General features: G+C 37.9%; 5 protein-coding genes and 1 non-coding gene across 7 annotated transcripts; 2 read left to right on the top strand and 4 right to left on the bottom strand.

Moving 5' to 3' along the window:
- Positions 1-31: 31 nt before the first annotated feature.
- On the bottom strand, positions 32-2,701 carry LOC125201164 (pentatricopeptide repeat-containing protein At2g33680). The gene is made up of 2 exons (XM_048099135.1): positions 2,565-2,701; positions 32-2,437 (listed from the first exon to the last, which is right to left on the bottom strand). The coding sequence occupies exons 1-2, from the start codon at positions 2,577-2,579 to the stop codon at positions 326-328; spliced, it is 2,127 nt and encodes a 708-aa protein (XP_047955092.1). The 5' UTR covers positions 2,580-2,701; the 3' UTR covers positions 32-325.
- A 286-nt stretch (positions 2,702-2,987) lies between these two features.
- On the top strand, positions 2,988-5,166 carry LOC125201165 (protein ABHD11). Its single transcript, XM_048099136.1, has 5 exons — positions 2,988-3,225; positions 3,606-3,841; positions 4,078-4,190; positions 4,526-4,666; positions 4,756-5,166. The coding sequence occupies exons 1-5, from the start codon at positions 2,988-2,990 to the stop codon at positions 5,006-5,008; spliced, it is 981 nt and encodes a 326-aa protein (XP_047955093.1). The 3' UTR covers positions 5,009-5,166.
- Positions 5,167-5,429: 263 nt separating this feature from the next.
- On the bottom strand, positions 5,430-6,319 carry LOC125201851 (late embryogenesis abundant protein 6-like). Its single transcript, XM_048100127.1, has 2 exons — positions 6,216-6,319; positions 5,430-6,021 (listed from the first exon to the last, which is right to left on the bottom strand). The coding sequence occupies exons 1-2, from the start codon at positions 6,291-6,293 to the stop codon at positions 5,650-5,652; spliced, it is 450 nt and encodes a 149-aa protein (XP_047956084.1). The 5' UTR covers positions 6,294-6,319; the 3' UTR covers positions 5,430-5,649.
- A 435-nt stretch (positions 6,320-6,754) lies between these two features.
- On the bottom strand, positions 6,755-10,303 carry LOC125202850 (uric acid degradation bifunctional protein TTL-like). Of its 2 annotated transcripts, none has more exons than XM_048101328.1 (6): positions 9,983-10,303; positions 9,818-9,909; positions 9,265-9,322; positions 8,633-8,734; positions 7,993-8,152; positions 6,755-7,389 (listed from the first exon to the last, which is right to left on the bottom strand). In XM_048101328.1, the coding sequence occupies exons 1-6, from the start codon at positions 10,115-10,117 to the stop codon at positions 6,935-6,937; spliced, it is 1,002 nt and encodes a 333-aa protein (XP_047957285.1). In that variant the 5' UTR covers positions 10,118-10,303; the 3' UTR covers positions 6,755-6,934. The 2 variants fall into 2 exon arrangements, with proteins under 2 accessions (XP_047957285.1, XP_047957284.1); XM_048101327.1 differs by having other exon boundaries at positions 6,755-7,392; positions 9,983-10,301.
- Positions 10,304-16,766: 6,463 nt separating this feature from the next.
- Positions 16,767-22,153, top strand: LOC125202525 (3-hydroxyisobutyryl-CoA hydrolase 1-like). Its single transcript, XM_048100934.1, has 14 exons — positions 16,767-16,924; positions 17,166-17,246; positions 17,922-17,990; positions 18,134-18,197; positions 18,813-18,892; positions 19,020-19,103; positions 19,434-19,518; positions 19,894-19,979; positions 20,658-20,779; positions 21,055-21,115; positions 21,214-21,312; positions 21,472-21,573; positions 21,660-21,701; positions 21,790-22,153. The coding sequence occupies exons 1-14, from the start codon at positions 16,895-16,897 to the stop codon at positions 21,925-21,927; spliced, it is 1,143 nt and encodes a 380-aa protein (XP_047956891.1). The 5' UTR covers positions 16,767-16,894; the 3' UTR covers positions 21,928-22,153.
- A 302-nt stretch (positions 22,154-22,455) lies between these two features.
- On the bottom strand, positions 22,456-22,529 carry TRNAV-CAC. Its single transcript has one exon. It is a non-coding gene; the product is annotated as a tRNA-Val (tRNA).
- Between the last annotated feature and the right edge of the window lie 3,198 nt (positions 22,530-25,727).

The raw sequence follows: 25,727 nt of genomic DNA, 5'->3' as shown, positions 1-25,727 counted from the left end.
CCAAAGAAAACTTGGTCCCAATAACACCACCAAGGCCATATGAATATTTCATCTGTAAGTATAGGAAGGAGTGAAAATCTCAGTTCCCTTGATACAAGTGATTAAATCCTACAACAAGCTAGCTGATTGCACTTCTGATTTTCACCAAAATGTTGTAGTCAAACATTGATATACAGATCATTACATGAATTGCAATTTGCTTGGCCAATATATTTGGACCAACTGCAAAGTCAAACAATGGTTTTAAAGAAAGGTGTTCCAGTCACAATCTCATTGTATGAATTCATCTATTCTAGCTCTTCAGTTTGGATTGTTACCCTAGCTTCTATCCCCCGAAAAACGGATCATATTTCAGTTGGTAAAGCTCATCATCCTTCATCAGTGTGCTAAACCTCGACAGCTCTTCTCGTATGCCCTTGATCTCTGGATGCAGCATTTCTCCAGCAACAAACACATGAACCTGATTTTTGAGCTCAATCCAGCTGCATCCTGGGTCTTTGTTGACCCCCCTGCTGCTCATCATTCTTCTAACTCGTGTAACATCATCTAATCTCCCCAACACTGAATAAATACTCGAGAGCAACACATAGGCGGATGACTCTTTTGAGCCTAGCTCCATCAGCTTTTCTCCAGCATAAGCACCCAACTCATAGTTACGATGGTTTCTGCAAGCACTTAACAAGATCCGCCACAAACAGAGACCATGATCTATAGTCGCTGATTCAATAAACTCATTGGCTTCTTGAAGCTTCCCAGCACGGCCTAATATATCAACCATACAAGCATAGTGCTCCAGTCTCGGAGGTATGCAGAATTTCTGCGACATCAGCTGAAAATACTCCCTGCCTCGATCCACCAACCCCATGTGGCTACAGGCAGAAAGGATATTCACAAAGGTAACATAATCGGGTTTGACACCCTCCAGCAACATCTCTTCGAAAAGGTCAAGAGCTTCATTTCCCCGGCCATGATGAGAAAGTCCAGAAATCATTGCGTTCCACGACACCACATCTCTAGCAGGCATTCTCCTAAAGATGGAATGGCAATCATTCAGGCTCCCACACTTTGCATACATAGTCGAGAGAGCGCTTCCTATTGGAACTTCAAGAGTAAAACCATTCTTGACCACATGAGCATGCATCTGCTTTCCTTGCTCCAAAGCTGAAAGGCTCGAGCAGGCCTTCAGCACACTCGCTAATGTTAATTCATTGGGAGGAATCCCTTGCCTCTGCATTCTATAATACAAACCAAAAGCACTCTCGTTGTCACCATTTTGCACGTACCCTCCAATCATGGAGGTCCACAGCACGAGATCAGCTTCATCCAGCGTGTCAAACCCCCGTTGAGCATCCACTATGAATCCACATTTAGCATACATGTCAATCAAAGCCGTCATTATATATATCTGAAACTCAAATCCCAATTTTACCAAATAAGCATGCACTTGCCTCCCTACAGCAATTTCTTCAGTGTCACTACAAGCATTAAGCACTCCTACAAGGGTGAACTTGCTCGGTTTCATCGCAAAAGAATGCATCTCTTTGAACAAGGCCTGCGCCTTCTCACCAGTTCCCATCTGCGCGTGCCCTGTAATCATGGCAGACCACGTGATCTCGTTCTTATCCGTGGAAAGCTCAAACACACGAACCGCATCCTCTAAGCTTCCGCACTTGGCATACATAGTGATAACCGCATTCCCTACAGAAGCAATTTGGGAGCAGCCATTTTTAAGTGCTAAAGAATGAATTTGGTTTCCCATAATCACATAATCAGGCGAAGTGAAAGCACTCAGAACACTAGTCAATACAAATTCATTAACCACTTCCTCCCCCTGAGAAATCATCGCTCTGAAAACATCAAAAGCCTCACTCCCAAGCCTCTGTGAAGCATAGCCAGATATCAAAGTAGACCAAGTGATCGAATTTCTCTCAGACATTTCATCGAACACTTTACGACCTTCACTAAGAAAACCCAATTTACAATAAACGTTCAGCATAGAACTATACACGAAGACGTCACAATAATCACACAACTTCACCACGAAAGAGTGCGCCTGATGGGCCATAACCGCGTCCTCCAAAACAGCGGAGGCGGAGAAAACTCCGGCAAAAGTATGTGACTCGGGAAGGATACTGCTTTGGAGCATTTCTTTGAACAGTTGGAGAGCAGAGAATGAGTGGCGGGAGAGGCCCAGTTGAGAGTAGCCATTTATAAGGATGTTCCACGGAACTGCTTCATGTTTCAGTGGCATTTCGTCGAACAAGCGATGGGCGTCGGAGATGAGGTGGCATTTGACATACAAGTTGAGGAGTCCAATGGAAAAGGGTGCGCATGTGGGGAGTGTCCCAGTTTTGAGGAGATGGGCGTGGATGCATTTTCCATGGGTGATGTTTTTCTGCTCGGTAAAGCGGCGGAGGCCGACGAAGAGATGGCGAGACTGCGACGGCAAGGCAACAGCGTGGTTCATAAGTAAAAACCGACAAAAATAACTTTAGATATTTTACTCAAAAACTTATCTTGCAAGCTCAACGCCGGCTATAATATAACGCTCGGTTTCTGATTACCTCGCTTTGCATCATCCGCCACAGTTTCCAGCACCAACGCCCACCGGAATATCACCCGAATCATCAGTACCAACGTCAAATGCGGTTCTTTGGAGATTAGAGATGAAGGAGAACTAGGTTTCTATGGTGAATTAAATGACATTGTGGTGGATTTTTCATCAAAAGGGGAATAAAATGATGATCGATTCTTCGCAAAATGCAGAATTTTGTTGAAGAAATGGTGATTTTGGGGCGGCGGAGGGATGTCAAGTAGAAGTATAATTTGATCGGAGTGGGATGCGCCGCCGCCTTATTCTCAATTTATTATTGGGCCACATTTGATTGACATATTGGGTTCAATTTTGATACATGTTGTAAATGGGCCGATAAATTTTGTTGATTGTAAATGTTGCACTGCTGTAATTCTCCTCCATCCCCCCAAAAATGGCGACAGCTCGAAGAGGAATCTGTTTACGCGACAGTCTGAACCGGCTCCTCCATGGACCGGCACTGCTCCGCCACCATACTGGCCGATCCTTGCAAACCCTAGCATATGAAGAGATCAAATCGTCGCCGGAGAAACCCTATGAATTCACGGCCTTCGTGCTACACGGCCTCCTCGGATCCGGTCGGAACTGGCGTTCCTTCTCTCGCTCCCTCGCTTCATATCTCTCCCCAGCTCGTACGTAAATTTATATTCTCCGCCGTTTTCCTATCTCAAATTACCTTCAATTCTAGTCTGGTAAGTGCTGCACCGTTTCTATGTAGGCTATTCTCCTCATCAATTTATGTGACATTTCCAGAAATTGTTCCCTAGAATACAAAGTTGTGCTAGTGAAACTCGGCAATTGAATGTGAATTTCGATTTAACGTGCTCAAGGTTGTTGGACTAACACATTGTTTGATTATCGTGGTAGAAGCTTTTTAATTTCTATTATTAGTTATTACTATGCATAGAATGGCAATTTATGTATCCGTGATCATTTGGGAGATGAGAAAACAATGGAAAGATCACACACTCCCATTTTCATACTGAAAATCATGGTTATTTTGCATGTGCAGCTTGGAGGATGGTTCTGGTTGATTTGAGGAATCATGGAAAATCGGCTGAAATAGGACTGCCACCTCCACATAATTTGGAAAATGCTGCGAAAGATCTGGCTAATTTGGTGAAAGCAGAGGGCTGGGATTGGCCTGATGTTGTTATGGGCCACTCCATGGGAGGAAAGGTTGCGTTGCAGTTCGTGCAAAGTTGTGTTAACGGGGATTACGGGGATAATGTCAGCTTGCCTAGACAGGTATTTACTTGCACAGTTTAGGCTACCATACTATCATTGTATTTCAATTACTTATGGTTCGCTCCTAATTAGGGGAAATTGGTATGTCAAAAAAACAAACTGCGAGTCTGCTTTTGCTATGTGCATCTTCCATTTCTTTTTTCTTTTTGTGCTGATTGTATATGCAAAATCTTAAGCTTTATGTTCTTTGGATGGTTTATTGGCTTATGGATGTGTATAAAACTGTTGTAGAGCAGCTGTGGGTACTTGACTCTGTTCCTGGAAAATTGATCCCACGAAATGATGAAGGTGAAGTCGAGAAAGTTCTGCAGATCTTGCAGAGTCTACCACAAGAAATACCATCCAGGACGTACTTCCTCATCCTTTATACTACATTACTTCATTCAAAAAAATCACTCTTTCTGCACTAGGTTCTTTTTTATATGTATACTCAATACTGAATAGTGGGAATTGGAGGATTGAACTTTTGAGCTTTGCTTTATTTTGAGTCACATGCGATCTATTAGTGTATGTTTGCATAATGGCTTGTTAATTTGGAGTAGATGCTATTTGTGATGATGATACCAGCTTCTAGCTGTTTAATGTGCTTGTACTTAAAAAGCTATGATGCATCTTGTATGCACTTAACTTTTTAATCTTATTCTTTAAAGTCTGCTTATCAGTCATAACATGTGTTGTGTGCAGGTGGTTGGTGGACCATATGCTGAAACTTGGCTTTTCAAAGTCTTTATCACAATGGATAGGAAGCAACCTCAAGAAATCAGGAGAACATGAGACTTGGGCATTCAATCTAGATGGCGCTGTCCAGATGTTTAAATCTTACAGGTAATATTCTGCAATTTGGCACTCAATATAGGCTGTTTTGAAACACGAAATGCTGTGATATGCATATTTCCTTTTGAATTATCTCTCAGTGAGATGGACTATTGGCCCCTATTGGAAAACCCACCCAATGGCATGGAGGTAGGCATTGTACGTGCAGAGAAGAGCGATAGATGGGACTCAGATATCATAGAGCAGCTCGAACATGTTACTGCTAGACGAGATCATGCAACCAAGGGGAAAGTCTCTGTTCACGTCCTTCCAAACGCGGGGCACTGGGTTCATGTAGACAATCCTAAAGGACTTCTTGACATCGTGGCTCCCAAGGTTGCCTCTCTAGTTTAGGCACAGTTGATATGCAAGCGTTAATCTCCTGTCTCAAAAATATTTGTGGAATATGATAGCTCAAACCATCATTCAATTGTATTGTTGCAGTCCCGATACAGTTGGTGGCTATATATTTGATATCTCTAGCCCAATAAATAAAATCTTATTTACTTTAAGCAGGATCATCCTTATAATACGAACAAAAGCCACCTCAAATAATGGTGATCTGCAATCCACATCAATATTTTCAGCGTCTTAGATTGTTAGTTTATCTCGTAATGATAACAAGATATATATACTGTATGGAGTAGCAGATGTGATGGGGATGTAGCTCAGATGGTAGAGCGCTCGCTTAGCATGCGAGAGGTACGGGGATCGATACCATGCGAGAGGTACGGGGATCAAAAAATAAATGTGATAGCATAGATGACAAAATAAATGACACGATCAAAAAATACAGTGATAGCATAGATGACAAAATAAAATGCTTCTTCTAATCCAATTACAACTTCATTTCTACTCTTTTGCATAACTAACTATTTAACCACAAAAAACTAAAATCCAATATGTTCAGAAACACACCCAATCACACTAAAAAAATAAATAGCAGCTGACTGCAAAAAGCAATGCATCTGCAATTATAATATACATGGATGAATCTATTGCGGATTGTTAGACGGGTAGACGGCGTCCTCCTCCGCGAGGGTTGAGGGCGCGTCGGTGTAAGTGGCCTTGTTGTGGCCGGACTCAGCCGCGGCGCTGCTGCTGTAATTATTAGACAATTCTGCTGATGATGAATTGTAACCAGCAGATGCGGGTCCAGAGGAATTAGTCCGGCCCTGAGATCCAACAGAGAGGCTATCGTCGGCCTGCTCACCCCCGGCGTGCCCTGGCAGAGGGTACTTCTTCTCGTGCTCAGCCGCCTTCTCTGCCGCTTTCTGCACGTGATAATCCATCGCTGCCTCCGCCTCTCTCGCCATCCTCACCTCATGAGCCACCTCGATTCGAGATTTCGCCATTTCTTTCTCCGCCTGCACACCTCAATTGTTACATGTTATTGTGTCGGTACGATATAACATAATCCGATAAGGACTCGAACACGGACATAGTATATCATGTACAATAAGAAATTATCATGTCGATTTGATTAGGTTCGTGTTGTGTCAACAATTGTCAATATAATGTGAAATTATATATCCTTGTTGAGAAATGGAAAAGTCCTTACTCTTTCATCTTCTTTTGCTTCAGCCTTAGCTTTTCGGATTTCCTTCAAGTCATTGATCTTCTCCTTGATGGCCTGCATTTTTTGAAACTTTGAATTTAATTTCACCGTTTATTTTTTCTGAATTTGCAGCAAATGCATTCAAATGATCATTTTATAGGCAATTATTTGGACTATGACTTCTTTAGTTTTTTTCCTATAAATGGCTTAGAGTGTTTATTTCATGTCCATGAAGTTGAAATTAAAATAGTGGACACCATAAAATGGTTATTTATGGCAATATCTAATTTCAGAATGTGCATCGTACAATTATTTCATAAAGTGTTCATATTAACTTGAACTCAAAATTAAAGAGTTTCAGTAAGTACAAGATTTAAGTAAAATCATATAGTATTTCTTAAATTTAGATGGATAAAACAATTTAAATGTGACAATTATATAAATATCCTTTTAATTAAAAGTTAACTGAAAAAGATTGTTACTATATACATAAAAGTTACAAATTACAAGTATTCCAAACAAAACAAAATTAGAGCAACGTAAGTACTAAATTGCACAAATTTCATTTATTATGTTTGAGTTTTAACCATGTGCAAAGGCTGCATCAAGACGTGGATACACAATAACTAAGGTTCAAAATACACCTCAAAATCTCCATAAAAACATTAGATTTGGACATGGAAAATTACACTTTCACACCCCATTATCAAAGATGTTAGAATCTAGCTCCCACGATACGTGGAAAACGAGAATGGAGAAAGCAGCAAAGGAACGTGAAAGTGCTCCCATTTCTGCGATTCCTTCACTTCAAACACTATTCCAACATAAGGGAAAAACCCCTCAGGATTGTACTTCCCCGTGTCGAAACTAATCCGATATATCCCGGGGCTGAGAGCATCCACCATGCTCATCAACTGACCGCTCCGCCCGTCTCTGTCTGTACTTGACAGACCCTCGAGTTTCCAAAGCCCCGAATCCGCCTCACCAAACATTGGCCGTGATTGCTTGTCGGCCCATATCTCCAGACGCACATCAACGCCAGAAGCTGGGGCACCACGAGCAATATCAAGGATGTGGGTTGTGATTGGTGGACGTGTTCTAGTGAATGCTCTCGGGGGCTCGGCTGCAGGAGTCTCCTTTGCAGTGGACAAATGGCCTCCAATCACACTTATGCGATCTTCTACAGTTAAGAAGAGAGCATCAGATCTGATACCATAACTTCAAATCTTAAAACAGAGTACACAAATCTTGTGTTAAAAATCCATATAACATATGAAGAATTTACAACAGATGCATATTCATCTAGGCAGACATATAGGCAACAATAATTTTCATACATATAGTAATCTTTTTTTCTGTTTGTATTACCTCTCTTTTTTCCTCCTTTTTAAGTATTTATTGTGTTTCATCTATTATAATAATGTGTAATTGTCTCAAAAAACAATTAGGGTTCTAAGGAGAAGCAAACAGTCTTTGATAGTCAAAACATGAGAAAAAATAGTAGCTGTAAGGAGAGTGTTTATAATCCTTTATCAACTTTCTTTAAAATAATTTAGAGAAAAACTACATTGGTGGTATTTTGGGAACAATCTACTACCGCAACCTGCGCACTGCAATGGCACTTCCAAGTGAAGAGAGAGCAACTTCTAGTCGATTTAAAGTTCCTCCTTTTCCAGAAAATTAGGGTCCGAAAACTCAAAACCACGAGAAAAAACCAGGTAAAACACAGACCAGCATAAACTAAAGATTAGAAATGGAAATAGCCAATCTGACACAGAACCTCCTGCTTTTGTCGCCACATCTGCTTTGTGAGGGGTCTTGGTGATAGAAGCAACAGTTGCATTAGCTGGGAATAGCTTGGACATACGTAGTTCAGTGATCTTCATTTGTTCCTTGGCCGAAAGCTCAAATTCAATGATTGGCCTGTTATGGTACCGTTTCTGCCCAATAAAAGTAATAAATGACAATTATGAGAAAATTTATAAAAGAGGACAAAAGAAGCCAATGAACACTAGGGGTGTTATAGATTTAGGACCCGAAAGAAAGATCATCTCATAATTTACGATGTGAAAAATAAAAACTACTATCAATTTATGAATTGAAAATTTGAAAATAATAAATCATAACAAATTTATTTATTTTTCAACAGAGACAAGGAAACACTTGGTGCAACGCAAAATTGTCTGATAAAGTAAATATGGATTCACACTACAAAGTTTTACAATCTTCATAATCCAACTACATAAAGTAAGGGAAAAATTAAAAGAAGATGACATCTCTCACATTTCCCACTATTATATGAATATAAGTTGTACGATACAGACCTAGAGAAAAACTTTAGCATCAAACCAAATTATAAACTAGATAAGAGCTATCTTCCTACATGGACAACGATCTCAAAAGGTTAACGGGATATTTACCTTAATCTCAGCAAGTATCTCAGGGGTACTTCTTCCAGATGCAAATATGAGAAAGACAAAACCAAACTTTTGCCTGTAGCGAGCATTCCAATCATATAGCTCCTAGAAAATACAGTCGGTCAAACATCTAAACGAAAGAAAAATGTTATTTAAGAGAATAATGTAGCCTTGGCAGGTTATAACTGAAGAAGGCATGCCGAGATACAATTTATATTTCTGCATAATCAGCATGTCTATGTTATCGCATCCAGTTCATGTTTACTTACATCTCATTGATTCTCAGTTTGTAAATTTTCCACTTCACCAAATGTCATTAGGAATTATAAGAATGTTTGAAACAAAAGAAATAAGAAAGGGCTTCTACTTCAAGTATAATACAAACAAAACGCCTACAACTGCACAAACAGGCACTAAGAAAAGATCTCGGGAGTTGACCCAATAATCCAGGAAATGCCAAAGTATAGGGGAATATTTGTTCTGCGACCATTCTGGGGCAATATTGAGAACTAAAATAGTTTAAGACTCGGGATTATAAGTTATAACTGACGGGAAGTTGTTCAATTTGGTTTCAAAACCATCCACAGATGATAACTTACAAAAACATAACAACACACTCATTAAACTGTATATACCTGCAATGTAGCATCGGTAGCAGTTGCTAAAGCAGTCGATTGCTCTCCCTTGCTCCACCTGTTACAGAAACAACTTATCATTTCCAGGCTTATAATAAAACCATCTGCGTCTAGAGATGAGAAGACAAAATCTCACCACATCGAACAAGCTACAATCAGAAATTTCCCAATCTTTTTTTGTTTTACTTCTCTCAAAACATAATAGTTTGCTTTATAAAATAAATACAGAAGTTCAAACAGGGCTTAAACATCAAAAGAGACGTTAAACCAAAAAAAGCCACTGTTTAGTGAGAAGTCTATGAATTGGATTCTTGCTTAAGATACGTAAATTCCTCAATAAGATGATTTTTATATCTAAAGCACACTGATAAATCATCAAAATTCTCAATCAAAGATTATCCTTTTTTCTATTCTTTCCGCTATAAACACAGGATAACCACATAAATCAAAATATAAATAGGGCAAAATTACATTTTGCAATCGCAATGGTTTATCAGAAATCACGAACAAACACTAGGTAAATTAGGTATAAAATGAGGGCTAGAAACTGAACTGAGCACTGGTTTGACTCTTGACGGTTTTGGAAGGGCTTTCGCCGATGGCAGGATGCGCAGAAAACGCTTCAAGCCATCCATTCACATCCACCTACAGAAGCACAAAATTGAGTCAATATATGCGCGAAATGATATGTAGAGAGATCGGCGAGAGAGATGGATACTTTATTGAACCAGATATCTCTGGCAGCATCGACGGCTTGTTGGTAATTGGAGAATGGAGCGGCGGACGCCATTTCTTGTGCAAATTTGGTGCTCCCACAGCATGCCAGCCATTCCTTCTCACTCGGCAAATCCATTACTCCAAAATCCCTCAAACTCTGCCTCGCTGCGAATTCGGTTTCGAATCGAGGGTTTTCAGTTTGCTGGTTTGATTGTGGAAGTGTGAAGCGCGTAAAATTGAATCATCAAAAGATCATTGAAGGTTCGACATATAAAGAGAGTGTGTGTATTACTGTGTGTCGAGTCGTATGCTAATTACGAGGCTTTTCGGTTTGCAACACTGTAGAGAGTGTGTGTATTACTGTGTGTCGAGTCGTATGCTAATTACGAGGCTTTTCGGTTTGCAACACTGTATTTCGGAATTAAATATATAGTATTGTATCTGATTTTTGAAATTAAATTTCACGACTTAATCATATCTCCTATAACTAAAATAAATGTACAATTTAAATTCTAAATTAGTTCTTAATAAAAAACCATACACCAACAGAGTAAATATTAAATTTTTTAGGTAATAAAACAAAGGTGATAGGGTCATACCAATTTGAACCTACACCTAATCTTTATAAATAATTTGAGTTTAAATTGACCTCGAAAATTGAGTTTAGTACTCCACATATTTTATTTACACAAAATAAAAAATAACATTATATATCTTTTAAAAATTGAAAAATGTTACTACTACTTTCTATTTTTTAATTACTTTACATTGAAGATTGTAATAAGATTTTAGTTTTCAATTTTGCGACATAAATTTAATTTATGTTTTAATTATGGAAATTACTTAAGTTTTACTAAATAAATCATATTCGTTTGAACTAATTCGACACCTATTTTGGAACTATTTTTCAAAAAAATGCTATAAACTAAGCTATATTTCAATTGATTTGAAATTTATAATTTATACAGAAGTAAAATCAAACTATATTTAATCAATTTTTGATATTTAACAAAAATATTATTTCCAACTAATTATTACTAAAAATATTTGAAATTTATTTGGTCGAATATATTTAATCTGAAATGATTAGAAAATAAAGATAATTTGTATGAGTGATAGGACGAGGTCAAACATCTCATGTGTATGAGTATGATTTCTATGAAATTCTTTATTGCATGAGCAAAATTTGACAATGTGCCAATTAGAGAATCTTAAAAAACTAAATTATAATAGTAAGATTTATTTATTTTAATGCATTAATAGAATCTGCCAGCCAATTGCCAACCCTCGCAATTACTGTACTGAACATTAGAGGAAAATTGATGTTTATTCATTAGCCCTCTTAATTAAATGATGATGGAAAATTTTGTCAACTAACTAAATTGGGACATGTATTTTACATGTCTATGGATTAAGAACGCTATCTACGACAAAAGCCCAGCAATTAATTTGGAGTTTTGGACAATAATGTTTGTACTTTAATTGCCCAGGTAAAATATTTTGTTATTTTTCATCTGAATTTCAAATATTGTTATCCCATCATCATTGCCGCATTCTTAGATGGAAAAAAGAATTGAATATGGAATAATAAAAAGTCTAGATGTCCATGAAAAAGAATAAAGCGAGTAAGAGCATCCGCAATGGTCGGCTAGCGACCGGCTAGTGCTCTCGAGCATCTCGTGAAGAAACCTCTTCTCCGTGGGGTCGGTGGCGTTCTTCCACTCTCGGAAGACTTGTAACATCTGAGCCCGCGTTTGGTTACGCGAATGGAGAGTGTACTCGAGTGGGGCGGGTGGGAGGGCGGAGGACTGGACCTCGCGGGGCGATAGGGGAGATCCGCCCCTCGCAGCCCGCTGCGCCGCTTCTCGTCCAACCGAGGCGGGGGCGACCGATAGAATGAAGGAGGGGATGGAAACTCCTCAAGCATCCGGGGAGGTCGTGGGATCCCCGCGTCGCTGCCCGCTGTAGTCGCTACGCGGTACAGTCGCTGCTTCTTCGGCCACCCCGCGTCGCACCCCGCCCGAAACTTCTCGGAGTCCTTCAACAACAAGAAGCACTCCTAGCGAAGGTGAACTCCTTATACTTCCCCTCCAAGGGGAACCGACTCGCGGCTATCCTCCCGGGCGCCGTCCTCATTCTCGCCCACTTCGAGCCGACGGAGGGCGTTGGCGTACAAATTCGCAAAACGGCCCACCGCGGCCCTGGTGCGCCCCCACCCCTTCCGGACCTCCTCGTTGCCGAAGTCCTTCCCGTGCGGGCGGTGCCTCCTGTAGGCAGCTCTGATCTTCGCCCACATGTTGACGACTCGGCTGGTTGTTCGCAACCAGCGGATCGTCGCACACCTCCAACCACCCCTTGGCCACCCCGGCGTACTCATCCTCCGTCCACTTCCTCCGGCCAGGTGGCGGCGGGCTGCGATGACTCGCCGACCGCCTTGCCCTTCCCCCTCCCCCTCGTCTTCTTCTTCGGCGCGGCCGGCGTCGGCTGGAACGGGAGTATCATCTTCCCCGAGATCGATCCCCATATCATGCAATGACAGAAGGTCATCGCCAGAGAACTGCGTCTCCACCGGGGTTGACGTGTGAGACGAAGCCGTCAAAAAATCAAGCGAGGGCCGATATACCGCGTCCCCTCCCGGTGACTGCCTGCGCACCCCCTCGGCATCCCGGGATGCATACCGTGCTGCATCCCCCCTTGCCACATCATCCCCATCATCTGCTGCGGCATCATCTGCTGCTGCATGCTCGGGGCTATACCCCCCCACCCGGCCGCTTGATCGCCCGCCGCATCTGGCATCCCCCCAAGCATACCCCCCTGGATACCCCCCCCCCCATCCCCCCGGCGCACCAGCCATCATCCCCATCATCTGATTCCAAGGGATGTTAAACCCTGGGCCCATCTGCCCCATCCAGATCCCACAGTACCGTGGGAGTTCGAAATCCACTCGTCGCCGGACCTGGACTCGTTGTTGTGATCCATCGCCGATGATGCTCTTGTACAGAAAGTTAGAGAGAGAAAACTCGTTAAAACAAGTGGTGCAAATGAAAAATGAAACGAAAATCGCGTTTATATATGATTTAAAAAAAAATCGAAAATCGGCGCTGGCCGATCGGGCCGCCACAATGGCGGCTAGCCGATCGGCTGGGCCGCTGGCCGGCTAGCTGGTCGCTAGCCGACCATTGCGGATGCTCTAAGATTCCAATTTTGTTAGGTTATTTCTCAATTGACGTGGGTAAGGATATATTGTAATTTTGACTGTTATTAGATAAGGAGTAGTCGAATCGAATCGAATCAAACGGCGTTACACTCAATCTTAGCTCTTTTAATAGCAAGCCGAATCTTAGATTTTGTCTATCCAATACTTCGAGGCTCGCGAGCTTAATTTATAAAGGTTATATATTAAGGAGTAACATTTTAATGACGCATCTTCGAATTTTACGATGCAAGATAAATACAGTCATTATTTCATACATTTATATAATCGTGGATTACATAAATGGTCAATGAACTTTGTTGTTTGCACTTTAATTTAGCTGTCTGTTAAAAAAGTTATGGAAGTTTATGATTTTTGCATTTTACTACACATTATATGTATACTTTGCACGTTTCCATTTTTTTTGGCCTTTGATACCCCCATGTTTGAAACTGAAAATTTAAGCCATGGAGTTTTAATTTTTGCAATTGTCTCATAAAGTTAAATCTAGAAGTGATGTGACTGAATAATACTTCATCCATCCTTAATAAATAGATACTTGTAAATAGTACGGATTTTAATGTGCAATTGGTAAATTAAGATAGAGATGAGAAAAAAAATAAAAGAGAGAGAAAAAATAGTGGAATTTGTGTTGATGGATTGTGGGATCCATATTATAAATTATGGGTGATTATTATTTATTGAAAACTTTTAATATTTAGACTTGGTCTAGTTTTGGTGGACGATCAAAAATGATAAAACAAGTCTATTTTTTTTAGGAGGTAGAGATTAAATATGAAAATATAATATTTGAGAATTGATGCGTCATCAACTGGAGATAAAAAACTATGACGAAATGCAATTCAATTGTGGCAGCTTCTTCCATATAATATGTTGAAAATTCGAGTCATTATAGGAGTAGATTGGATTAGTATATTATATTAGGGTAAAAGGCAAAGAGTATATGCACAATTTTGATATAAGTACTTTTACATATATTTGGTACTTGATTTATTACTTCAGAGTATGAAACTATTAAAATATTCTTTATGGTTTGAGAGACATTTTAATCTAAGCATGCGTTTTATGGAGTGGTTTGGATTTGTGTGGTGTGGATTAAAATATGGTTTATAAATGTGGATTAGATACGTTAGCATCCAATCATACCACGTGCTTTATACTCTCTCCGTTCCAGATAATTCGTCTCAGTTTTTCATTTTGGTCCGTCCCACATAATTTGTCCCACTTTACTTTTACCATTTTCTCCATATTCCACTAACTCATTCCTACTCACATTTTATTATAAAACTAATATATAAAGGTAGGACCCACATTTCACTAACTTTTTCAACCCACTTTTCATTACAATTCTTAAAACCCGTGCCCAGTCAAAGTGACCCGAATTATCCGGGACGGAGGGAGTAGAAAGGATAAATGGACTAGTTTAGTCTAACACACGTTTTATACAAGTAATCCCCTATGTGGATACATTCTGTAATGACCAATCTGTCCTAGCTAAAATATTGTTATTCCTATATTGTCCTCAATGAGATAAAACCCTATTTAGCACCAAAGTCACCAGCTAACAATTCACAATTCCCGCCTACTAACTCTTGGCATCCTTGAGAAACACCCAAGACGGCAAAGGTCAGTTTTTTCGCATCAATTTTAATTTTTGCTAATCATGTTAGTTTTAAGTATTGTTATTTATGATAGCATCTTGTTGAAGAATTTTGGTTTATTTTTAGATTTATACGTTCGAATTTATTATTTTTGATTGTCGATTTAGTTTTTATGGAGTGGTTTCTTTTTCGATTCACACTGCAAGCTGCATAGATTGTGTAATTTTCAATTCATTTGTGATGGAAAATTCAATGCGCACGAACGAAGGGAGCCAAGCGGGATTCGGAAACCAAGGTGACTATATTTTCTTCACATCCATGTATGTTCTGTGTACAAAATGAGGTATGTTGGGCGATGTTGTGTACCGTTTACCTTGTGCATCCTAGTTATAGCTTGTGTTAACGGTATAGGACGGAAAAAGAACAAAATATAATATAAAAGTATTATTTGAAATGTATAGGTGCAACGTTTCTACAATATTTTTATCCAAGGACCGTGAACATGCAAAACATAAAATTTAAGAATCATTTATGTAGTTCATTTGTTATCTATATAATATGGAGTCATTTAAATTGATTTGTACATCAAATCATCTTTTAGTAATGAAAAAGGCAACTAAACATTGATGCAAGAACATCAATCAAAAAGTATTTATCCGTCCATTCATTTCCACCCTCGTTGATCTTAATAGTATCTTGATGATCATGTTGTTTAACTCCAAATAGCTTGATTTGTTTCATTCTGCTTCTAAGCTATATATATTTTGAACAACGTAGTGTAGGAACTAGGAATATTTATTGTAGTCAGATGAATGTGTTGATAAATTGAAGATTAATGTTTTGTTTTAATTTAGGAAAATAAAAGGATAGGATGAGAGGGTCAATCCATATCTTATGATTCTTATCACCAAACACTTGTAGGATTTCTCATTTCCATTCGCTTTACGAAAATTACGAGATATTCCCTCCATAGCATAGACTTAAACAAATTTAACTCATATACCTCCTCCTCCTCCTCCTCCTCCCTCCGTTGCACAGTAGTAGAATCATTTCATTTTCTGCACTCGTTTTGAAAAAATTATAATAAATAGTTAAAGTGGAGAGAGAGTAAAGTTAGAGAGAGAGTAAAGTTCAGAAGAGTCTTATCTACAATATTCTCTCTCTTATTTTATTTTTTCTCCACTTTAACTATTTATAATTATTTTTTAAAAAAGAGTGCGCAAAATGAAATGACTCTACTACTATGGAACGGAGGGAGTAGTACTCCATCGTCAGCGAATATGATTCTTATTTTTTTCGACAAGAGTTTTAAAATATTAAGAAAAGTGGATGTCAAAAAGTTATGGTATATGAGTCTCACTTGTATATATTAGTTTCAAATGAAATGTGAGAGAAATGAGTTAGTGTAATGGTGACCTGTTACCATTTCTAGTAAAAATGACCGAGACTCCTGTTCGGACAGACCGAAATGAAAAAATGGACTCCTATTCGCAGATAGAGGGAGTAATAATTATTGAATTTGACTAGATGTACTAGTATTGTTATGACCATAAACTATCATTTGGAATTTGTTCCAGTACAATAAATAATTGTTTGGAACTATAAAACTCATGACAAAATAATTTTCTAAAATAAACTAGCAACATGTTTAATTAATTAATGAATATTGAATAGTTTAATACGAGAAAATAATTAAGTAATAAAAAAGATAGCTCGATTTGTTCATAATTTGGCATTGAGTTAGGAGATCAATAATAACTTTGATAGTAGCATACTAGCATACGTTTGAGCTAAAATAAAATTGAGATTCGAGTTAATTAGTACTCTATTTTTAGTTCGACGGGTATCCTTTGATCTCTAATCTAGCCTAATTATTTTATACAGTAGAAAAAGAAAAATAGAAAAAGAGGGAGAAATATATTTATGTGAAAATTTCCTTTTTATTTTAGAATCGATTGGCTCGGTTACATATAATGGATCCGGTTTTAGTTGATTTATTCGGTTGGAAATTCAGTGAAAGCTTATTGAAAAACAGAGACGTATTAATATTTCATTTGCTGATTGTTATCCTCTTCATCAAACCACCTTGGGCAATACAATGGCTTCAACTAATGGAGAAACCGATCAGGTATGTGAAATCTCACCAATTTCCACTCAGTTCTTCGATTCTGAATTTCTGATATTGTTCCTAATCTTTTGTTGCTTCGGTATACAATCAAGAAATGGGCTTTTACTAGATTCGTTTGCTCCGATCAACTAAAAATTGTGTCTTGTGCTGAATTTTTTCCTGTTTGCAGTCATAAGTATAGTGGGTTTGTTTTGTCGTTTAGTTTCCACTTGAATATATATGAATTATGTTGAAATTGCAGGTTTTGGTGGAAGAGAGGTCATGTGGGAGGATTTTTATGTTGAACAGGCCTAAGCAGCTTAATGCACTTTCGGCTGTAATGGTATGTCTTATGTCGATCAATGGCTGCTCGGTTAAGTTGTTGGGAGCTTGTGGGAGTGTTTTGACTGTAGTTGATGCTTAACTGTTTTAGATTATGATTTAGCAATTGAAGATTGTTTCTTCAACTTTTGATTAGGGAATAGATTTTTTTAGTAGTTACTAGTTTGAATAAGGTGGACTGAAGACTGTGCAAAGAATTCCAAGTGTTTCTGGATTTGGTTGTTTTATAGGTTTAGCTGAATGAATAGATGCAATTATAGAACATCACCGGCTATCACTGATGAGAGCCATTCATTATTCTAAGAATATAGGAATTCGGATTGCCTTGAATTGGTAAAACTATATCAAAACGAATAATTTCCCTTTTAATCTTAGTTGTATTCTGCACTACGCTCTTGTATCCTTTAGGCCTTAGGGATTGCATTTTTCTGTTTACAGCATGTGTTCAGTGCTGCATCTATCTTTCCACTTTGATATCTTTTTGGACTTAACTCATCTCTAGAAAGAAAGTTTTGAGTCGGTGAAAGTATTTTGTTAATGCCACGAAATTGTCTAATATTTCCTGTGCTTACATTCTCATTTTCCTTAGTAACTAATGTTTACTGGTTAGATGAATTGCTTTGCTGATTAAGCATAGTTTGATAAGGTGCTGAAGTTGTTTCTGATCTTTCTCTAGGTGTCTCGTTTGTTGGAGCTTTTTCTTTCATGCGCAGAAGATTCTTCTGTCAAATTCATAATTGTAAAGGTATGTTTCCATAAAATTGGTCTTTGTCTCCAAGACCAGTGATGAAGTGTTTAAGGATGTGGCCTCTAGTGTTCTGATTTTCCTATGCTGTAGTCTGTACTTTGTTAATCTTTCTCTTCTCTTTCTCTTTGAAATAATGATAGGGAAAGGGGAGAGCATTCTGTGCCGGAGGTGATGTAGCAGCAGTTGTTCATGATATTAATCGAGGTAAAAGTCTCTTTTCCCCATAAGTGGTACACCTCATGAACTCCTTTAGTCGATCAATAAACAATGTTAGGTTGCAACTTGCCTTTGGAGGCTATCGTACAAAACCTGATTATTAGTTGAATATGTTGTATGCATATAAGTTGACACAAAATGGTGGATTATGTGTAACTTATCTTAGCTATAATTTTAGAATGCTAAGAAGTTGATGAATTAGATTTTTTTTATATAATTGAGACTAATACAAGCATCCAATTTTTGGTGGTAAGTATAATGGATATTAGTAATTTGAAACATTTTCTTGATTTGATGGCCATTAGGTCCCCTTTGTTTCTGATTATGGTCTATTCCAGTCAGTTTGGTTTAACTAAGTTAATGCATGCTTTGGTTCTTCTGGGATACCGGTATTTTATAAGCTAATATGGCTGCTACCAGGTTTTGACTAGTCATTAGAATCCGAGTGATATTTGTCTTTGAAATTCTTTTGTCTGCTCCTGTTCCATGCATTTGCTCCTGGAATTGTTGCTTGTGGAATTATGCTGTCAGCATTTTTGAGTTAATAACTAAAAGCTCTTTCCTTATACTTGATAATGATTGACACTTTCCTTTGAGCATCAGGTAATTGGAAATCGGGTGCCGAATATTTCCGAAAGGAATTCACATTGAACTATGTCATAGCTACATACATCAAACCCCAGGTGCTTGTTTAGAAAAAAATACATTTTGGTTTGTTATGTTTGTCATAACTATTTGTGGTTGTTGGCTACCTTTCTTATTTGAACAATGATGCAAGACTCACTGTCCCTTTAAAAATGCATTAAAAAGGTTTCAATTCTTAATGGAATTGTCATGGGAGGAGGAGCAGGCGTTTCTGTACATGGTAGATTCCGCATTGCCACGGAGAAATCGGTACTTATCTTGATGTTAACTTTTAAAGAATTTGGAATCTTTGCGTGATACTTGTTGACAATAGTTACTTTATCACATATGACAGATGCTCATCATTATTAGCATGCATATCTTAATAAAAGCTACTTTCCCCATCCCTAAAAAAAATCCATTGTTGTCATTTTGCTATGCCCACAAAAATTAGCATCTGAATTTTAGGAACCATCGTAAATCTAAACTGAGTGATGTATTTTTACATTGGTGCATCTGATATGACATGGTTGTAAGTTTGTATAGTAGATAGTCTAGAAAATTGCTGTTTTATTAAGAGACATTCGGACCTTCATGCAGCTTTTTGCTATGCCCGAAACAGCTTTGGGACTTTTTCCAGATATTGGTGCTTCCTACTTTTTGTCAAGACTCCCTGGATTTTTTGGTAACTTCTCTTTGCTTCTCTTTCCACTATCATTTTTGAGGATAGTATACAGAACACAGTACCTTTCCAGAAATTTCTTATAAATCTGCATCTTTTTTGCTTGAAATCACCAGAAGGAATTGTATAGTCAAATATATGAGTTGTTTTCATGCATTCACATTCCGATTAGATGGTTCCAAATTTTAGTTTACTGTATTTATGTCTTACCTTCGCGAGAAAATACACGTGAATGCATACGCATTTTCCTTTCATTTTCTCTACTGTTTTACGGTGTGAATACCTATTGCATTCTCTACTGTTCTTATGTGGGAAAAGCATGGGCTCCAATAGCACTTATTTGTTTAATTTCTTGGAAATTGGAATTTTCCCTGGCAGGAGAGTATGTTGGTCTGACAGGTGCAAGGTTAGATGGGGCTGAAATGCTTGCATGTGGTCTGGCAACTCACTTTGTTCAATCAGAGGTATTATCCTTTTCAAACTCCTTCTGAACGAGTAAGGTAGTTACTATGTTGTTTTGATAGTCCCTTGATATTCTAGCAAAGGTTTAGGGTTTAGGGTTTAGGGTTAAGGTAGTTACTATGTTGTTTTGATAGTCCCTTGATAGTTACTATGTTGTTTTGATAGTCCATTCAAATTCTCATTTTAGTATAAAACAAAGAGATTTCATGTCCAGTATAAAGGTGTGGTATGGTGGAGTGAATAATATTTAGAGAAGAAGATAATTCGAACATAACTTTATAGAGAGAGGAATAAAAAACTAATGGAGAAGCAAACTGGGAGAAAACAAGAATATGCTGGCAGACCTTCTGCAAGAGCCAAGCACCGAGTGCATCTATTCTGATTAGTGCCTACCATATTCAGATTGTCTACCAGCACATTTCCTTGCTATGATATTAACAGACCTCATCTCTTAGTTGGACAACTGTTAGTTTGTTTTCTAATTTATGTCAACCAACTTCTGAGCAATTTTCCAGTGATATGCTCTGACTACTTACCTATGCAATGTTTCTTTCCCTTTTCAGGCTACCGTTTTTGACCGATGCACAATTTTGTCTTTACCGTGTAGTTGTAGAATATTTTAGCGTTGGAGGTCATAGGGTATGTCTTAATGTTTTTTAAATGCTTCCATTGCTGGACAGAGCTTGCCATTGTTAGAAGAAGCACTTGTAAAAGCAGCTAGCAGTGATCCTACGGTTATATCTTCTATAATTGAAGGATTTTCACATGCTCCGAATTTGAAGAAGAATAGTGCTTATCACAGGTATATACAATTTCGAACACCACTTATGTTGGAACAATTTCGTTATGCTGAACTATAGCATCGTATTACTTTTTCTTGGTACAACTAGAAAATCCTTCCCGATATGGATATTCTGAATATCACCCCTACTTTACTAACTGAATGGATCATACCATACATGGTCTTTGATCGACTTAATTTTCAGTAGTCCATCAACAAATTATGAGTGATTACTTTAGTAGTCTGGCCACAGACCAGACTTTTTCAATCGGATTATGATGCACCGGTATCTGCAGGTTGGACGTTATCAACAAATGCTTTTCTCGAAGAACAGTCGAAGATATTATTGAAGCTCTTGTGAGGGACAATGCATACTTGTTTGATCAAGTGCTTTTTGCCCAGGCTACTTCTAGTTTTACATTTTCTCATCATGTTGTTTATTTTCATGTTTTTAGGAAAGGGTGTCCGCTGACAAGAAGGATGATTGGATCTCTTCCACCATTCAGTCACTGAAGAAAGCTTCCCCTATGAGCCTTAAAATTTCTCTGAGATCGGTATGCTTCAGTGAGCTTTCTTAGATTTTATTATTTGACATCTCAGAAGTTTCAGATTACTCATATCTGTTGGGCTCTGGCATAGCTAATAACCTACGTAAACTTCTGTTTGCTTTCAAAATTTTTACATGATTCTAACGTCTGACGTTTCCCCTCCAGATTAGAGAAGGAAGGCTCCAGGGCATTGGTAAATGCCTTGTCCGAGAGTTTAGAATGGTTTGTCACGTGATGCTGGGAGAAGTCAGCAAGGATTTTGTTGAGGTACCTATGCACCTACTCTTAACTCGTCAACTCTATACGCTCTCCATTAATTTAACGTCTGAAAAAAAAAACTACGCATAATTCAGGGATGCAGAGCTATACTAGTGGACAAGGATAGAAATCCGAAGGTGCACGCTCATTTCTATATCTGTAAACGAAGAATTATCTCACGACTTGTTGCTGATACCCTCCTTTTCTTGTTTCCTGGTTTTGCAGTGGGTGCCCTCAAAGCTAGAGTCGATCAGTGACGAAATGGTGGACCGTTACTTCTCCAAGGTAGATGATGCTGACTGGGAAGATCTGAAACTCCCTGTAAACTCTAGGTTGCCTGCTTATGCCATTGCTAAGCTTTAAAGTTTATTGTCAGCGACTTGTATGATTTCGTCGAAAATATAACATACATTTTCGTTTACATAAATTAACCTCAAATTAGAACCCTAGAACGTTATCACATGATAGAAAGGTTGTATTGTATCAAGAATGGTTCTTCATTGATCCATATGGTGACTCAATGTAGTATGTCTCAGCATGTCAATTTAGAGGCATCCATCTGATATTAAAACTCAGATGGTATTATCTATTTTCTCCTTTTGTGTGGTAAATCTTCTGGTCGGATATTCGATAGTAAGTAATTGAGCCGGAATTTGGAGCAGTGGAGTCGGAGCTTCTTGATTGTTCGAGCTACAGCTGTGAACATCTGGCGACAAATTCTGAGCATGAGAGGACAACCTTTAGACATGCCCTGGACCCGGTATGAATTTAGTCAATTTGTATGAGGCCTGCTGCTGCTCAAGCTTGGTCACAACACAAACCAACAAATAGTGGTCCATTAGCAGAGAAAATTGGTTGTGACATTAATTTTTTAAAATACAAAAATATATATGTCTGAGCCCGGGTTCGAACCGGGGACCTCTAGTGTGTGAGACTAGCGTGATAACCGACTACACCACCCAGACATTGTTGTTTTATGTCTCTCGTTAATTTGAATATATACAAAATAGACACCTATATTAGACAACGTAATCAGATAGTACAGTATGATTTTTCTAATATAAAGTTTTATTAGGCATGTGTTTATTTCTCTATTGAATAGTATCGATATGTAACTAATTTTTTGAGGGAAATCCATATGGGATTATATAGTATAACAAAAATAATCATGTATCCTTCTGATTTTCTAATGAGATCGATGTTCCTTTTGGGCACCAGATTTTAGGAAGCACTGTTCCAAACTTTCTACTCTTGATTCTATTTCCTGATTGTGACAACAAGTATTCATTAAAATTTGAAGTGTCTATTGTCTCAGATTTTTTCCCTTTCAATTGTGGTTTACTAGTACTTTATTATTATAATTAGATTGAATTTGTGGTACAGTCGGATTTGTTTAATTAATTTGATTTAAAATTTTGACGACTTGATAGAATAGCAATGAATAATGGTTGATGTAATTACTCAGGAGATGAGAGAGAGTGCAGATAATAAAGATTGTGATAATGTGGTCAAATTTTGATTGAGAAAGATAAAAAGGAGAAATAAAAAAGACTAATAAAATTAAGATGATATGATGATGAGCAGTTTCTAATGAACTTGATGATTCCTGATTATATCGAGAACCAAACGGAGCTCATCATCTACGCGATATCCCCGTCCCTCAACGGAATCCCCTATCTGCAATTCGTTTGCTCGCACGAGCTTCCCCCATTCATGTTTCAACACTAAGGCACCTGAACCAGCCCACCTCTTTAAGTGCAATATGTATTCAACTCCATAATTAATATCTGCAGTCATCGTCACCACCCTCAGAAAATCTCTTCTTCCATTCGATTCCACTCTTGTTCTCTCTTCCTCTGTCAAAGAAGCCATCAGATCATTCACGCGTCCGCTGATGAGCAACCGGTTGTGATTCCTCCCAACATCCGATGAAGTAAGCTTCTTTTCAAACATGAAAATTGGAATTAGAGCTGGAGCTGGAGCTGGAGCTTCTTCTTGTTGTTGTTCTTGTTGTTGTTCTACTTCCTCCTCCTCCTCTTGTTGTTGTTGTTGTTGTTGTTCTACTTCCTCCTCCTCTTGTTGTTGTTGTTCTTGTTCTTGTTCTACTTCCTCCTCCTCCTCCTCCTCCTCCTCCTCCTCTTGTTGTTGTTCTTGTTCTTCCACCTCCTCGTCCTCTTGGTTAGGGTTTTGCATAGTAGGCTGATCTTCTTGTGTAGAAGAAGATAGGGACAAGACAAGAGATAAGCCATCCTCTTGATTAGGGTTTTGTATAGCAGGTTGATCTTCTTGTGTAGATGATGAAGCTGTGGAAAAGCCAATAGATAACTCAAGAGAAAAGTCATCCTCTTGATTAGGGTTTTGCATAGCATGTTGATTTTCTCGTGTAGATGAAGCAGTGGGAAAGCCAAGAGATAATTCAAGAGATAAGCCATCCTTTTGATTAGGGTTTTGCATAGCAGGTGGTTGATCTTCTTGTGTAGATGATGCAATGGGCAAGCCAAGAGATAAGCCATCCTCTTGATCATTAGGAGGGCTTCTTGTCGCCAAATTTCTTTCAATTTTGGCAAATGGCTCAAGAGATAATTCAAGAAGATAATAGGCATCCTGTTGATTAGGGTTTGTTGTCGTCAACTTTCTCTTTTTTCGTGAACTCTCGCCCATATCAACATGGCCAAGAGATAAGCCATTGAGTTGATTAGGGCTTGTTGTCGCTGCTAACTTTCTCTTCCTTGAAGTTGAAGACTCGTCCATCATCGAACCCGTATCGCCATCGTGAGTTGGAGAGCGGGAGAGATTACCATCAGATTCAGCACGAACATATTTTCCAAACAACATCATTGCTCTCATTCTTGCTTCAATCTGCTATAGATATAATTGATTAATTCTTCCCACCGTAGGAATTAATATATTAAGATGAATAATTGTGTTGATGAAAGGTACTTGCAGATTGATTGAGATTGATTAGATTTATATAGAGGGCTGGAGTTTGAGTTTCAATTTCAATTCCGTTTCCCATTCGCTGTGGGATAACTAACAACATTCCAATTCCCTTTCATATTGTAGGATAATAACATGATGAACTAAAATTTCAATCTTCTTTATTTTTATTTTAATTTGCTTTACGAAAATAACGACATCTTCAATTCATATGATAAATTTTAAGAAATTTAACACAAACTTCAGTTCTTTTTATACTACTCCATTATTTTATTTATAGTAGTATAAGTATAATAATCACGTAAAATTAAAAACCCAAATAACCAATTGCTGAGACTAATTTGCTTGCTACCCTATTTATTAAACGAAATATATCTATTTTAGTACAATTTTATTAAAACATTATATTTGTATATTGTTTCATCCTTATGGTATTTATTAGTATTTTTAAAAAAATGGGTAATAAAATAGTGCGTGGTAATTTTCTAAAAAATTATCTATCTTCGCGCCAGACGCGTACAATAAGTAAAATTTAATCGAAGTTCTCCTAATAATATAGTAGGAGTATAATCTCCATTTGTTTTATACAGTTAATTGTTCATAACTTTAAGCATTTTCAAAAAAATACCCCAACAAATTAAAGATAAATAAGACTTCCTCCAAAATGGGAGGTTCTTTGAAAGGATAACACGAAACTTGGATAGAAAATTAAATTTGATTAAACTTTTCAACTGAATTATTAATTAATGTACTATTTCAAAATTCCGCCAGTTGATCAATCAATATTCCACTATCGAATAATATCATGGGGAAAAATAAACTTTTTAAAAACATCAACAGGTTCATATATTATAGTAGTACTCCATAACTCAAAGTGCACTTCTTTTATTTTCTTTTACATTCTCATTTTATGTTTAATACTATCACATAAAATTAACACGCAAATAAGAATAGCAAATACTACTAGTATTATTTGTGAAGAAAGAAATAGACATGGAGAAAATTCCATTTTTTCCCAAGAATCCTAAATTGTTGAGGCAGTTGCATGATGAAGGAGAAGCAGCTGCATTGTCCTCCAACATTCAACTTATATTATACTGATACAGCATGCTTCCTGACTCTCGTATGAATTTAGTCAATTATTCATACCAGAATTATTAATTTTCATGTGAATATTTGATAATCTTAGTATGAATTGTGATGCAGCATTGGAAGAGTTATATTTT

This window comes from Salvia hispanica, chromosome 1, assembly GCF_023119035.1.
Source record: "Salvia hispanica cultivar TCC Black 2014 chromosome 1, UniMelb_Shisp_WGS_1.0, whole genome shotgun sequence".
NCBI classification, from domain to species: Eukaryota; Viridiplantae; Streptophyta; class Magnoliopsida; order Lamiales; family Lamiaceae; genus Salvia; species Salvia hispanica.
The sequence above is the reverse complement of the archived record's forward strand: the minus strand, read 5'-3'. Positions and strand labels throughout refer to the sequence as shown.